This window comes from Thermobia domestica, chromosome 9 (assembly GCF_964235325.1).
Source record: "Thermobia domestica chromosome 9, izTheDome1.hap1.1, whole genome shotgun sequence".
In the NCBI taxonomy this organism is placed as follows: domain Eukaryota; kingdom Metazoa; phylum Arthropoda; class Insecta; order Zygentoma; family Lepismatidae; genus Thermobia; species Thermobia domestica.
The window spans coordinates 17,867,734-17,882,545 of record NC_137462.1 but is presented as its reverse complement, the minus strand read 5'-3'; the positions used below and the strand labels follow the sequence as shown (position 1 = coordinate 17,882,545).

At 37.8% G+C, this 14,812-nt stretch overlaps 1 protein-coding gene across 5 annotated transcripts in view; it reads right to left on the bottom strand.

Moving 5' to 3' along the window:
* Positions 1-14,812, bottom strand: part of LOC145694441 (uncharacterized) — a 102,253-nt gene that overhangs the window by 36,737 nt on the left and 50,704 nt on the right. For 3 of the 5 annotated variants that reach the window (XM_081770678.1, XM_081770679.1, XM_081770677.1), the window contains one exon: positions 8,125-8,214. The exons of the other annotated variants lie outside the window; for them this stretch is intronic. In XM_081770678.1, the coding sequence (XP_081626804.1) occupies positions 8,125-8,214 (90 nt within the window). The remainder of the gene's footprint in view (positions 1-8,124; positions 8,215-14,812) is intronic. 5 annotated transcript variants of the gene reach the window in all.

Sequence of the window (14,812 nt, the reverse complement as noted above, 5' to 3'; positions counted from 1 at the left end):
AACACCTCCCGAACGTTGTCGGTGTTGTTTTGAAACACCCTTTACAGAGATACACAAAAGTGACAATTAAATATTGCATTTTCAACCGAGTGTCGCTGTGCTAAAGTTCATCATTGTATGACGATGGAAAATTAGCGTAATTAAGTTAAGGTTGCAAGATTTGAGGACAAAATTAATGTATGTAAAGTAAGTTTAAGAAAAGCATGTAAAAATATATACACCAACATGCACATACGAGTCATTATTCAACTATGGTCTGCCGAAAATTTGTCGAAAACATTACAATAACAAGCCATAACTCGAAATTGAATGTCGATAGTGCTCATTTTAAATTGAATATTCTATTAAAGTACGAATGGATATGGAGTGTGTACTAGTTCACTGTTTTCGATATATTATCGTTAGTTCGTAGAAAATTTCACAAACATTTTCCATCGAGACTAACCCATGCGTCGTTCTTATTAAATATCCACTGATATATTAAATGAAATCCACGGCTTAAAATAATCATTTAAGTATTTCTATCAGAACCTGATCCAACTTCTCGATTTCGAGCTTTTTGTACCGTTCTGACAATTTTCGGCGGGCAGACTATAGCTCCGTAATGATGAATTTGTGTACTCATATTGATCTCATATGTAAACAGTCTGACAAACAGTGCAACTGATTTTATTGTAGAGAATCCAAAAATATTGGCAACAAATAATTATATGCCAACGAAATATGTAACCTTCGTCTAAAAATTGGTAACATTGCATCGTTGCACGCTAATCATGACAGTCATATTGAGTCAGTAATGAAAAAATGAAATGAAATCTGTAAGTTTTACGTCCCATGGTTATGCCGGTTAGGCTAAAGGAGACGGTAATAATGAGAGATGAGTAAAATGGTGGAATGATGAAAGTAGGAGGAAACGGGAGAACCCCGACAAAACCCACAAGCACGGTGTTTGTCCACCACAAAGTCCACACGGCGCGAGCTGGGATCGAACCCAGGACCCCAACCACTGGAGGTGAACGCTCTACCACTGAGCCACCGCGCCCCCCAGTCAGTAATGAGAGACCGTTGTCACGTTAATGCCATGGAGTAGCATGTGAACGTTAAACTTTGTTTGAAACTGGGCGAAACTGCAACCGAGACCGTGGAACTGATGCAACAAAAGCGTGGGATTACAGTAGACCCCCGATTATGCGGTCTATTGTAGCAGAAGGGCAGGCTGGATGATGATAAAAATGCCGGAGAGGCCTGAGTTCCATAATTACTCACTTCCTGCCTTACCTATACCATTGAAAACACACTATGCCACGCTGTTACGAATATTTTCTTACTTCTTGGTACTGGCCAATACTTTATAAATGTTTGTTATGTATTGTACTGTATGTTTAAAGAATTATTACAGACATTCAGAATATAATGTCTAATAATACATAAAGAGTGGAAAGTCCATGATTGGACCGGGACTCGAACCCGGGATCTTCGGCGTACCGTGCCGATGCGTTAACCACTACGCTACCGAGTCCGCTCTCAGAACAGCCATACACTCTCTCACTCTTCGGTGTTCTGATAATATAATGATAATACAAACGTCAGCAGTGTTCTGAATATGGATACTGGATTGTTTAAGCACAACAGCTAGGTTGTAGTACAGTCAACGACAAAAGTTCTATCCGCTTGGTAACTGGGAATAACGGTGGTATGGCTGGAACATACAGAAAATTATACTCTTTTTAATTTATTGAAAACTGAACTCTCATTGTCCTTACCATTCTGAAGTTATTTACAAAAGTAATTTCATCGAATGGGAAGAACTTTTGTCACTGATTATACAAGCCACGTGATCTGATTCGAAGAACACCGAAGAGTGTGTGTATGGCTGTTCTGAGAGCGGACTGAGTACCGTAGTGGTTAACACACCGACACGGTACGCTGAAGATACCGGATTCGCGTCCCGGTCCAGTATTACACTTTTCCATTCTTTGTCTATTATTAAATTCGTACCTACAGATTATTTGCTGTTAAAAAATAAGATTTACATCGGTTGTGTCCTCCTTTTATAAATATAATATCTAACTTAATCGCAGGGAACAAAATGATATACATATAGTATTAATACATACAATTTTAAAACAGAAAAAAATATATATTAACGTAAAACGTAGGCCTAGTTATTAGAAAGAGGATTTAAATTTATTTTTATTTTCAATGACAAATAATTAGACAAATGTGAAAAGGCAGGCCCAGGATAAAAGTCAAAACTTACAGTTCTTAGCTTTTGAATACATCACTGATAGGTTACTACTTGTTAGCAAAGTCGCGCTTTTCTAACGGCGTTAAAAGTCAAGTACATAGTCCACACCGTGTATGTATTATGGATTTTTTTCGTTAGACCGGACAGTCGAAAGTCTACTGATTTGAACTTGTTTGGCTCGTGCACAGACATTCAGATGGTATGAGCGATTTAAAAGTGGTGTGCAATCAATTGAAGATGAATTTCTAATTTCTTGGTCGTCCAATTTCAGTGCGTAGGAAAGATCTCATCATACAAGTGAGCTAATATGTTCCAGAAGATCGTAATGTGACCGTAAAACTGTTGTCAAATACAGAAGGTTGTTCGTTTTATATCTGATAATTTTTGACGGGTACTCACCTTAAGAGATACCGCGCCGCCACAACCGATCATGTTCTATTTGACACTCAGCATTGTCGACTATCACACGGCATCGCAATAAGCTCCGGCGCAGGGCAGGCATGGGAATTCTGTTCCTATTCCTTCCTGCAAGCTTTCCATAGACCATCCATGCGAGCGGCGATGTTGAAGACGACTTTTCTACAGTCCAAATGCGCAAAAAATCCATTGGGCTGTCATCTGGTCTTTTCCCAGGAATGTCTTCAAACGGAATGACACGAATTGCTAATTCATCTTCCATTTTTTTATAAAATATGTAGTGATGTTCTGGCGGTATAACTTGAAGCCGTGTTCATATGGATTATCTAGTTCGCGTCCATTCCATACAATTGTGGGATCTCTCTCCGATAGATAGGTATCAGAATGGATTCTTGGAAGTATCTTGCATTCACCTTCACGCTTTCGTCCACCTTGCAAATCAGCAACTTACCCTCATATCAGACTCCCGTAACAAAGCCATGAGGGAAACCTTCCCTGCACTGACGAACAAAGTTGCTGAGCCCCTTGCCGTCAATGTCACTCTGTGTGTTCGCTCGAATATGACCACCAGCAGTTAGATGAACATATGATTTATCCGTTCTGATAACTTCCTTCTATTTGGAACCTGCCAGATAACTTTTCACACAGTTTCCTGCAGCTTGGCGATGTGACGCGGTAGCAGGTGGTGTCACTGGCCTTCCCCACATACTTCAACTTGAGGGGCTGAAGAACTGTTTTGTTCACAGTTGACAGTGTAAGGTGGAATCGGGCCCATATCATGTTGCGTTGGGGGATTTTCTTGGCATGCCAATTGACGGAGCTCTCTTAGCACTACGAGTGTCACTTTGCTTCAGCCTTTTTCCTTATGTCTTGGTAGTTTTCTTGGGTGAATGTTTCGCAAGGAGAGCCTATTGTGTGTAACGGGCTACAATAGCTTTCGCAGTAGTCACCCCGAGTATTAACCCAATCTTCGGGCTGTTTCACAATACTTACGTACGAAAACTTAGCATGGAAAAGGGCCATTACATAACCCTCCCAATAGCGCTTGATTTCGGCGCCATTTGATAACACACTCGTACCTACAAGATTAGACACAACCTGTTCCCATCAGCTAACCCATAGTTCCAGCATGATACGCCAGGTGGCACCATCGAATCGAAAATGGTCGGATATACAGCGAACAACCTTCTGTAAATTTGGTGTTATGTAAGAACAAGTCGCATCTCAGTTTGTGCCTCACTCGTTGTCTGACGATCAAAAACATGATGGTATGCATTATGCAAGAGACATTCTTGAAACTGTTCGAAAGAACAGAAATTTCCTGAATTTATTTGTTTCGGAGGACGCAACATTGTGTTTTCGCTATGGTACAACAATTTAACACCGAAGTTCTGCGTGCACATCATGAGCAAAAGCAGGGTTCTTATAAAATAATTTTTATCTTTTTCACTGACTTTTCTCTAACTTCCAAGTACCAAATCAACTATTTTCCCTTACCCGCGGAATTTCATAAAATAAAAGTCCACTAATGAAGAGCACGTGCAAGAGCTAAATAAAAGCTTCTTAGTAACAGTGGCAAGCAAACATGAAAACTACGCAAAGAATTGAAATTTGATTTACTGAACAGGGCTCATAGTGGTATGGCCTCTTGTAAATAGTTGAAAAGCGACCAAAAGCACACGAAAAAGTTACCAAAATCCCATCATGTCCCCCTTTTCCTTTGTCAATTTCTGCATCACCTCTCTCTTTGTTCTCTTGTTTCGTTTTTCTTCTTTAGTTCTTCTTTTTGAGCTTCCTCCTTTCTTAGGTTTTCTAAGTATGCTTTGTAGTTACGGTAAGCACACTTAGCAGATGTAAGAAGCTTCTGAGTAAGTAGAACCAGTTCTGGCCTATTTCCGAATTTCTTCATCCCAGACATTGTATTTAACTTTAGCATTGAGAGCTCTCAAAGTCATGAAATATTCAAATTCATCATCTACTCTTAAGAAGAACATACAGGATGCATAACACAAGACGAACATGATGAACCACACAAACCCACATACACAACGTTGAGTGGAGCGTTAACTATTACGAGAGAAAACTAAAAGACTATTATCCTAGAAGAAAGAATAACACAAAAGGGTTTTCAACTCCACCTTGAGAGCTTAAGCATCCACCAACCATTCATTGTGCTTTAGAAAGAATAAAAGCTGAAATGAGAATAAAGCTGACTGTTTCACATGTGGTAGCAAGTACTGAAGCTTTCAGAAGAGTAATGAGTAACAAGTTTCTGCCTTTTTCTATTTAGTTTTATATATTTCTTAGAAATAAACAAAACGAAAATAATAATTACCTAAGCAAAATCCCCAATCCCCAATTCTCCCTGTTTTTCAGGTTAAGTACCATTTTCCCTGACATTTCCATATTTCTTTTTCCCTGATTTCTCTAGGGTCATTCCATGTCAAGTGGACCAATGGTCCCCACTTCATCATCTTCGATTTGTTTTAAATTTTGCACAAATGTTACCTGACACCAATAATGAAGAATGGTCAAATTTGAGTTGAAGGTCTGTATTGGTTGACGTAGTAGGGCGTTTCCAAAATGGCTACTGTCTCAGCAAAAACGAGTAGCAAACCGTCTTCTCCCATTTTGAAGTGCTTGCTATTTTGAACTGGAAGCTCTGATAACCTTCAAAATTTATTTCCTAGGATAACTTTTACAATAGATGAAGGTAAGTTGGTCACAAATTCTCTTGGGGGTTCAGAACTTGTACAATAAATTAAGGGGGAAGACTACTAAATATTTTTCAAAAACTAATAATTTCTCTTTTGCCCATTTTTCGTAAGTGGAAAGAGGTAATAAAATATAACTTACCACAATAATAAATAATGTTATTCTACACCCGAAAATATGAATCGGAAGAATTTTCAGTGTTGCCATCCATAGAAATTACAGTGTGACCAGAATTTGAATTACTCAAAAATCTAGGTAAAGGCAGCGACTAGAAAAATGAACTCAACGGTAATTTATGACTTATCATGCTGTCTACATTCCTTGTTTACTACTTTTTAAATAATATTTCTATTTATTTTATAAACCTTACATAAATTATTACAAAATAAATAAGTTATTACAAAATAAATAGAAACATTATTTAAAAACTAGTAAACAAGGAACATAGCATGATAAGTCATCAATTACCGTTGAGTTCATTTTTCTAGTCGCTGCCTTTACCTAGATTTTTGAGTAATTGAAATTCTGGTCACACTGTAATTTCTATGGATGGCAACACTGAAAATTCTTCCGATTCGTATTTTCGGGTGTAGAATAACATTATCTATTATTGTGGTAAGTTACATTTTATTACCTCTTTCCACTTACGAAAAATGGACAAAAGAAAAAATATCAGTTTTTCAAAAATATTTAGTAGTCTGCAGCCTTAACAAAAGTGGCTAAAAAGTGTGTGCACGTTTCATGTGTGCTATATTTAGACCCCCGTAAAGCTGGATGAAGTCAAGTGAGTAGATTGATATTTGAAAGAGAGAAACCATAACACACATACTTTGGAATAGATAAAACATTTAGCCTTTAGCGCATATGGTTTAAGGGATATCTGGCCTTTAAAAAAGTATGCGCAAAACGAACTTTTTTGGTACCCAAAAATGGCCATGTTGCCAACCTTGCACCAACTTGTAACCATAACCAATGCAAAGAGCATGTCTTGATATAATTGGGAATGAATTTTGGTGTTGGTGCCTTGTTTGCTTTTTGGATAGTTGTAAGTTATATTGTAGGCCAGTTCACAAAATCATCACATACCTAATTTCTCTAGTATATCTATGCAAGTAGTAATTTTATTGAACATTTGCTCTTTGTTATCAAGTTACATTAAGAAATTTACTCTTGCAGGTAATATGGCCAAATCAAGCGATATTGGTCTTCCAGATTTTACTATAGGCAACAAAGAAGGCTCTGGATGCCGCAACAAAAGATTTTCTAGTAGTTGTGGATTTAAAATGTGTGCAAACTTTACAGAAGAACGGAGACAATTATTATTTATGCGAACAGGATATGAGGTACTACTAGATGATGCATCTGTATGTCTTCACCATGAACATTTGCTACTGGTTAAATATGAAGACCTGCAACTCCACTGTTGCAACCCATTCGATTACCATAAATTTTTATACTTTTTTTTTTTTTTTTTGGTAGCTTACACGAATATGCGGACGTTAACCCATAAAATTTCATTATCATTATTATTATTTTAAATATCTTTCGATTTGTTATAGATATTAATGGACGGAGGAAACAACCTAATTTTTTACACACCAGATCCTCTGTAGGTGAGAATTGAACCCCACACAAAGAGTGAAAAAGTGAATGACTGGCTCGCGACTTGAACCCGGGATCTTCGGTATACCGTGCCGATGCGTTAACCACTACGCAATCCAGAAGAGCCACATACTTTCTCACTCCTGAAGTCGGTGATCTCCACTAAGATCATATGACTTGTACAACAGCCTAGCTGCTGTGTTTGCACAATCCAGTGTCCATATATTGAGAACACCTTTTGACAAATGTAATTTCATATATATATATATATATATATATATATATATATATATATATATATATAGGACCGGATCCAGGATTTTCTGAGGGGGGTGCACCAATAAGTATCAGTACATCTGAATCAAATTTAATTTTTTTTAAATGCCTTTAGGCATCTGTGATGTGTATAAGGAACTGACTTAAACTATTGTCTTTAGCAAAACCGCTTTCTTTTAAGCCAGAAACAGAAACATGACATGAAAATTTAGGAAAGTATTGCTATTTCCACTGCCAGTTTCTCACTTTAGATAGTGTATATTCAGAACGGAGAAGGAGTGCACGTGCTCCGGTGAACCCCCTAAATCCGGCCCTATATATATATATATTTATGAAACAACCGAATTTTTTACACAGCAGATTCTCTGTAGGTGCGAATTTGAGCACGCGCGTGTGTGTGTGACTGTTCTGGCAAGCGGACTGGGCAACGTAGTGATTAACGCATTGGTATGGCATGCCGAAGATCCTGGGTTCGAGGCACGGTCAAGTCATTCACTTTTTCACTCTGTGTCTGTTATCTTTCGATTTGGTCAGGTCACCCATCTATAGTGAATAGGCATTATTACATCACTACCACAAACCTTAACGATCACAGCTCTGGACATTAAATTGTTACGAAGAAAGTATTTCGACAGTCAGTACATTTCAGCCATATAGGTTTCATTAAGACTCAAGAAACCATATTTTAAAAGCATAGGGAAGTAAAGTATCCAGAACATATGAGAGATGGGTACATACTATTGCTGGTAGTTGCTGTACAAGCATGTATTATTATTTATTACTATTATTATTAGCAATAATTATGATAATGTTTCAATATGAATTGCTAACATTTATGCGTACATCATCAGAAATAAATAACTTACGATTAAAACACTCTCATTTGGTTCGCATTCTGTTTCAATTCTACCATTTTCTTCTTCTTTATTGTGTTGAACCGAAGAATGTGGTGGTACCTGCAAACAAAACATTATTATTTGAAGAAATCCTTTTACTCTTGTCTCCAGAATTATTGTTTGATGACAATCGATTGAGGTTCGATAATGTTCGCAACTTATTTGATCGTGGTCTTTCTGGAAACTAAGTCTAGATGCTAACTCAAATCCGTGAAATTCAATATCATCTTCAAACTATTTCGATGCTTATCAATGACTTCTATTCGCTGATAAATTAGTAACATACGGGTGGATTTCTGCTTTCCTGTGCAACCTTCTGAGAGAAAGGTAAATTTTCACTTCTCAAACTGATAAATTTCACTGCTTAAAAAAAAAAGAAGTTGATAGCTTTTCACTATTTGAAAGTTCATATACGGATACTTACCATATTTATGCGAATCTAAGATGCCCTCAAATGTAAGGTGCACCCTTGGCAAAAATCTACATTTTTCCGCTTGAAAATGACAGAATAATTAATTCGCTTGTCACTCATCGTGCAGCCTGTAAACTACTGGTATCACTCTGGAAATCTCTCAATAGTTCTCTATAAGATGGCACAGGAACAAATGGTAGCCATATCACGAACGAACAGGTCTTTTCGAAAGAGTCACAATGCTAGAAGACGTAAATTTTTAAACTGCACCTGCAAATCTTTAGGAATGCAGGTTGTCATTCCGAAACAATAACTCATTCACCCGCACCACCCCCTACCCTTCCAAACCTGTTTCTGCCTCCAACTTCCTGATTTGCAGCGTGCTTGAAGATGTGTGACTCACTTGTTTGTGCTCTTTAAACGGAGGAAGACACCAACCACGGTATGTGAGAGGGGAAGGAACTATCTCCGCTGTCGTAAATTCACAAGAATGATTCATTTCTTTCATTTGCCACTGATTTGCGGGCTAATTATAAAGGGTTTTTATTTTGCGTAAAATGCACGATTTTAGTTCTGCATTCTGTTCGTACACAAGTACACACTCTTTACAGAATCGTGACATACATGGCGTCGGAGGTGTGGATTGAAAACGTGTGTTTTTTGTGCTTTGAAGCGTAGTTCAAGAAAGTGGGGGAAAAAGTGTGTTTTCCGGGTCGTGAAAGGTACCGATCGATTCGGGAAAGTCTCACGAATAAGACAAAGAAAACCGCACCAAAATCGAACAAACGGTTGCAAAGAAAATAAAAAAAATACCTAAAAATTCTCCCGTTTATTAACATTGTGGCTGAAAATGAAGGAAGAACAATTCTAAAATGCAAGATCAGCATCCGGTGTGAGTGAATGAACAAGAAAATTGAGTGATACAAGAAGCAAAGAAAACTGTAAGTACAGTATTTCCTGCTTGGGAAATAATATTACCTTTAAACTTTTTCTTTTCACTATCCTGGATCTAACTTTTCTCTCGAGCATGAAGTGGTATAATATGGGCTTCTAAGCTAATTTTGGGACACTATGGCACCCGGACCGAAAGGACCAGGGACCTGAACCCCTCATTCCCTCCCATGTCCTCCCTCTCCCCCTCCCCTTTCTGAACTATATTCGACCGAAAATGGGATAGGTCTTGATTTTGACCCCATTTTCGGAAGAATATCGGGGACCCCCCTCCCAGGAACCTTACCCCTCTCGGATCCCGCCGATCGGGAAGGGTGTCCAAAAGTGTCCCTACAGGGTTTTGTGCAAATCGGCCCATAAACTAAAAACTTTTGCCTATCGGAATAAACTCTAAGTGTAATAGTATTTATAATTTTAGTGATTTAAACTCAAACATAAACGCGTAATACGGGAAAAAATGGCGATGTATCGTTCCCCCCCAGGGACGCCAGCTAGAGACCAGTCACCAATAAATCCTACAGTACGTCAATCTAGGGCGGAAGAAACAGAACAAAGAAAAATAGCGAGAGAAGAATCCTCAACATCCGAACAATCAACTAAGAAAAACACCTTGGAAGATACAGGATTCGACACAATGGGGCAAAGAGAGCAAGAAATGAATTACATAGAAAATCTCTTAGATTGGAAAAAGATAGGAAGATCCCACCTTGAGAAACTAAAAAAGAGGGCCATACTATGGGTTAAGGACAGGGCACAGCTTTTAGAGCAACTAAGCCAAATGGAGAAAATTAATAGTACACTTCAGGAGAAATATGACCACCTCCAGAAAGAAAGACTAATAACAGAAATGGAAATGATGTCAGGCCAGAAATGCAGCCGCATTGAAGAGAAAAAACAAATGGAAGAGTTACGGCAAATAAACGTGAAATTAGAAAAGGAAATAGAGGAGCTAAAACAGGAAAAAGCATAAATTAACAATGACAGAGACAGGCAGTATAAAAGACTGGAAACAGAAATTCAAGAACTCACAGAAAACAGAAATGAACTAAAAAGCAACTACAAGAAAAAACAAGGAAGTTAAATAAATTAGAAGATGAACATAAATACCTAACAAAAAAGCTTGAATAAAAAAAAGAACTAATAAATACACAACAAGCTTTCGGACAAGCAGAGATATCATGGGAACAACAAAGAAACATATATAGGGATAAAATCGAAGAATTAACAGAAAAGCAGAAGACCGACACAGACATACATGAAATACAAACGCTAACCAGAAAGATTGAAGAAAGGCATGAAAGAACAGAAAAAACTGAAACCGATGGACAGACGTAATTAAAAAAAGAAAACCCACTGAAAAAGAACTGAAGATACAGGAAATGCAAGCAAAAACAAAACCGGCATTGATAATAAAACCGAATCAAGGTGAGACATCAAAGCAAACAGCGGAAAGATTAACAGGGGCTATTGATCCACGAAAAGAGAAATTAAATATAACTGGTTTAAGAACTACCAGAGATATGGTAGTACTTGAAACCGCAACGAAAGAAGACATTAGGAAAATAATGGCTAAAGAAGAAATAAGGAAAAACTTCAAGTGCGAAGAAACTAAGAAGAAAAACCCGCTGATGATCATATATGGGGTACCGTCTGAATTAAAGGATGAAGAACTACTCCAAGCTTTTATCGAACAGAATTTTGATGAAAACGAGATGGAAGAAGCCAAAAAGAGTAAAGCAAGGTTTCGAGCAGGAAAGAAACAAGAAAAACGATGCCACTTGGTGATAGAAGTTGAACCGAAGATAAGGAAACTGTTAGTGGAAAAAAAGAAGTCTACATCGATTATGAGGCACATAGAATAAAAGATTTCCTGGCCGTACCTCAATGTTTTATTTGCCAAGAATTCAGTCACGTTACGAAATATTGCGACAATAAGGAAAAAGTGAGATGCAGATATTGTGGCTCATTGCAACATAAAAGCGACGAATGTGAAGACAAAGGAAAAAAGATATGTATACCATGTAAACTAAGACACAAAGTATGTCAAAACCCACAAACGGAAGAATGTGTCTCATACAAAGTAGCCAGAGAAAGGATAATTTCTAAAACTATGGAGAGTAAAAAGAAAGAATTAGTAAATACAAAGAGAAAAAGCCCAAGTAAGAAACGTAGGGACAAACAAAGATTGGAAAATTTTCTAGAAAGAAAAAGACAACTACTTAAAGAAAAGAGAGATAAAGAAACACAAACATATGATACAAAAGAAAATGAAAAATCGAAAATAAAAACTGATGAAAACGATATGGGGAAGTTAACAAAAAACGACAAGGAAAAAGGAGAACTAGAAACACTTCTAGAAAATAGAAAAAAGAATAGGAAAAAGAAATATAACGAAGAGAATTATAAATGTATGCAACAGACTCCTAACATTAATGAATCATTTGTCCGCGGTGAAGAAAAATATCTTTTCCCAATTCAACAAATCCAAGATCCGGAAGTTTCAAGTACAGAAAATACTCCAGTAAAACCATCAAATGAAGAAATTTTAATAAATAATGTACAATTATACGAAAATATAAACAATATGTATAGGCTAGCAAAATTGGAAGAAAAACAAATCCTAATGACTGCATTAAGACGGATAGTAAGAGATATTCATATAAATGGAAGAACTATAACATTTCCAACCTTGGAGGAAGCCGATAGAATTGAACTGCGAATTAGGCGTCTGCCACACAAACATGACCCGCCTGTGGTTTGAAATAAGATGAACAGTAACTCACTCGATCGCATCACGCTTCCAGTCATGCTAAAGCGTTATGGTCTCTTACAAGCGGGTTCGCCCATCAAACCCGACCCCATACGTCTATGTCAGTTTGCTACGAGTTATATGATTGTCGATACAAGCTTGAGGAGGTGCTGCTACAGTTCCTCCATCATTTACACCGCAGCCGCATGACGATTCTGAGTGACACTCCGCTTCAATGCTCGAGAGATCTGTCACTAAGGGTTTTCTTCTGATCACTGTTCCTCTTAGCCGATGTGATTTTCCGTGAGTTTTGTACATCACCACCACCTAGTACGTTGTTCCTTGCGAATTGACTTGCCACTTACGTCACGCTCGCAGCACAGAACCAAACACTAACATTGCCCTCTCTGAAAATCCGAGTTCGCCAATTTTACACTACAATAATCTGCTTAGTTCACTACTGTTTTACTGCAACTCACGTAGTAAGGAATTTGCCCCAACATATCACAAACAACCCTTAAATGCGGTCGCTGCTTATTGTCAATCAAGACCATAGATGGCCATTTTGCACTGGGCTCGCGCTCACTTCTTTCAACTAGGCTAGCGCTTAGTTCTCTCAACTAACTAGGCTAGAGCTCACTTCTCTCAACTTGCTAGGCTAGTGCTCACTTCTCCCAAATAGCTAGACTAGCCCTCACTTCTCTCAACTAGCTAGGCTAGCCCTCACTTCTCTCAACTAGCTAGGCTAGCCCTCACTTCTCTCAACTAGCTAGGCTAGCCCTCACTTCTCTCAACTAGCTAGGCTAGCCCTCACTTCTCTCAACTAGCTAGGCTAGCCCTCACTTCTCTCAACTAGCTAGGCTAGCCCTCACTTCTCTCAACTAGCTAGGCTAGCCCTCACTTCTCTCAACTAGCTAGGCTAGCCCTCACTTCTCTCAACTAGTCTAGCGCTCATTCTCGCTCGAGCTCACTTGGCTCGCACTCAATTATTGAGCCGAGCCCAGTTGAGCGGAAGTGCCGAGCTCGCGAATTTGGACACCTATGACCAGACACTTGACGAGCTTTCAACTTCCAAGTGTTTCCAATTAATTGATTAGTATCTGCATATTGTCTCTGTTCGTAAAAAAAGTCGTGATTTTTTAAATAACATCAATTCACTTGTCGGTCTGTTAAAGAGAAAAATAATTTAAACTCATATAATCTGTGAATAGTATGAAGTTAAAATAGATTTGTCTTTTCGAGTTATATCAATGGTTTTAACGAATAGGAAGAGTGTACACATATCTACTATCAAATAGTAAAAAGACTATCATCCTTTTCACACATTTTTTTAAGAAGTGAAGTTCATCGTAGTTTTGGGAGTTCAGAATTTTATTTGCTTTTTTCACCCAGGAAAATCCTAAAGGAAGCCAGGAGCCTACCCATATATGTTACCAGAGGAAGGCATGGATCATCGAAACAATTTGAAGCTTTTTTTTTTTTTTTTTTTTTTTAATTTCACGGAAACAAGATAAGATCTTTTATATTTGAGATATTAAATAAAGTATCCTATCGCAACTATTAGCAATTATATGTAGGTGCAATTCTTTTTGTCAGTGAAATACTGAGTGAGTGTTCAATATTAACACTCGGAACGTCAAAATCGGGTAAAAAATGATCATGAATTCGATTTTTTTTCCTTCAATCATCACATGCAAGAGTTGAAATCTATGTATTCTTCATGTAGGTATCGGAAACTCCTCTGGGTAAAAATAAGGGTAAACTGTATTCATTATGGAATAATTCGAAAAAGTAATCGAGGACGGGTCAATTTAACAGATTTTGGTGTTTTGTATAAATTCTACATTTTATTTTATGTTGTTTTATGTTCAAACGATTCCACGATCTTGTCAAACGACCTATACTTTGCAATTTCTGGCAAGTGGAAACACGAACCAAAGTAACTATTGCAAACGCCTTCAATTCAAGTTACGCGTCACCTAAGGCTGTACGCACGAGTCCATAATAATGTGTGATAATAGCGGAAAACAGAAGATAATCTCTCTTTACGGCTGACAGTCGAAAAATTACAATTCAAAAGTTCCTACACTTTTTTTCTTTCTTTCTTTTTTGTCATGCTAATACACATATTATTCTTTATAATTCTTTACACTTACGAACTGAGGCGTATATTGGCTGATCGGTTTCCATTTGAACAACTTACAGAGCGACATCTGTCAAGTTAGGTTTGACAGAGCAACTAAACTGTACGCATACGTGTATCACTAACGCTGTTGATAGGAGGGTAAATGTGTTATAATGGGCAAAATGTCACCGAAATAAAATTGATTTTGGAAAGAGTGCGTTGTGGGCTCTTTCCCATGCAATAAGCATTTCCCATATAATAGAGCAGTATCGGAACAACGACTGTGGTAGGACAGGCCATATGCACAACAGACTCCTCTTCAAACTACACCAAAGAAATTCCATCCAAAAGGACGTTAGTGAAATACACACAAGCTCTGTTAAGATGATCTGGGATATGATGGCCTCTGAGAATCCATTAC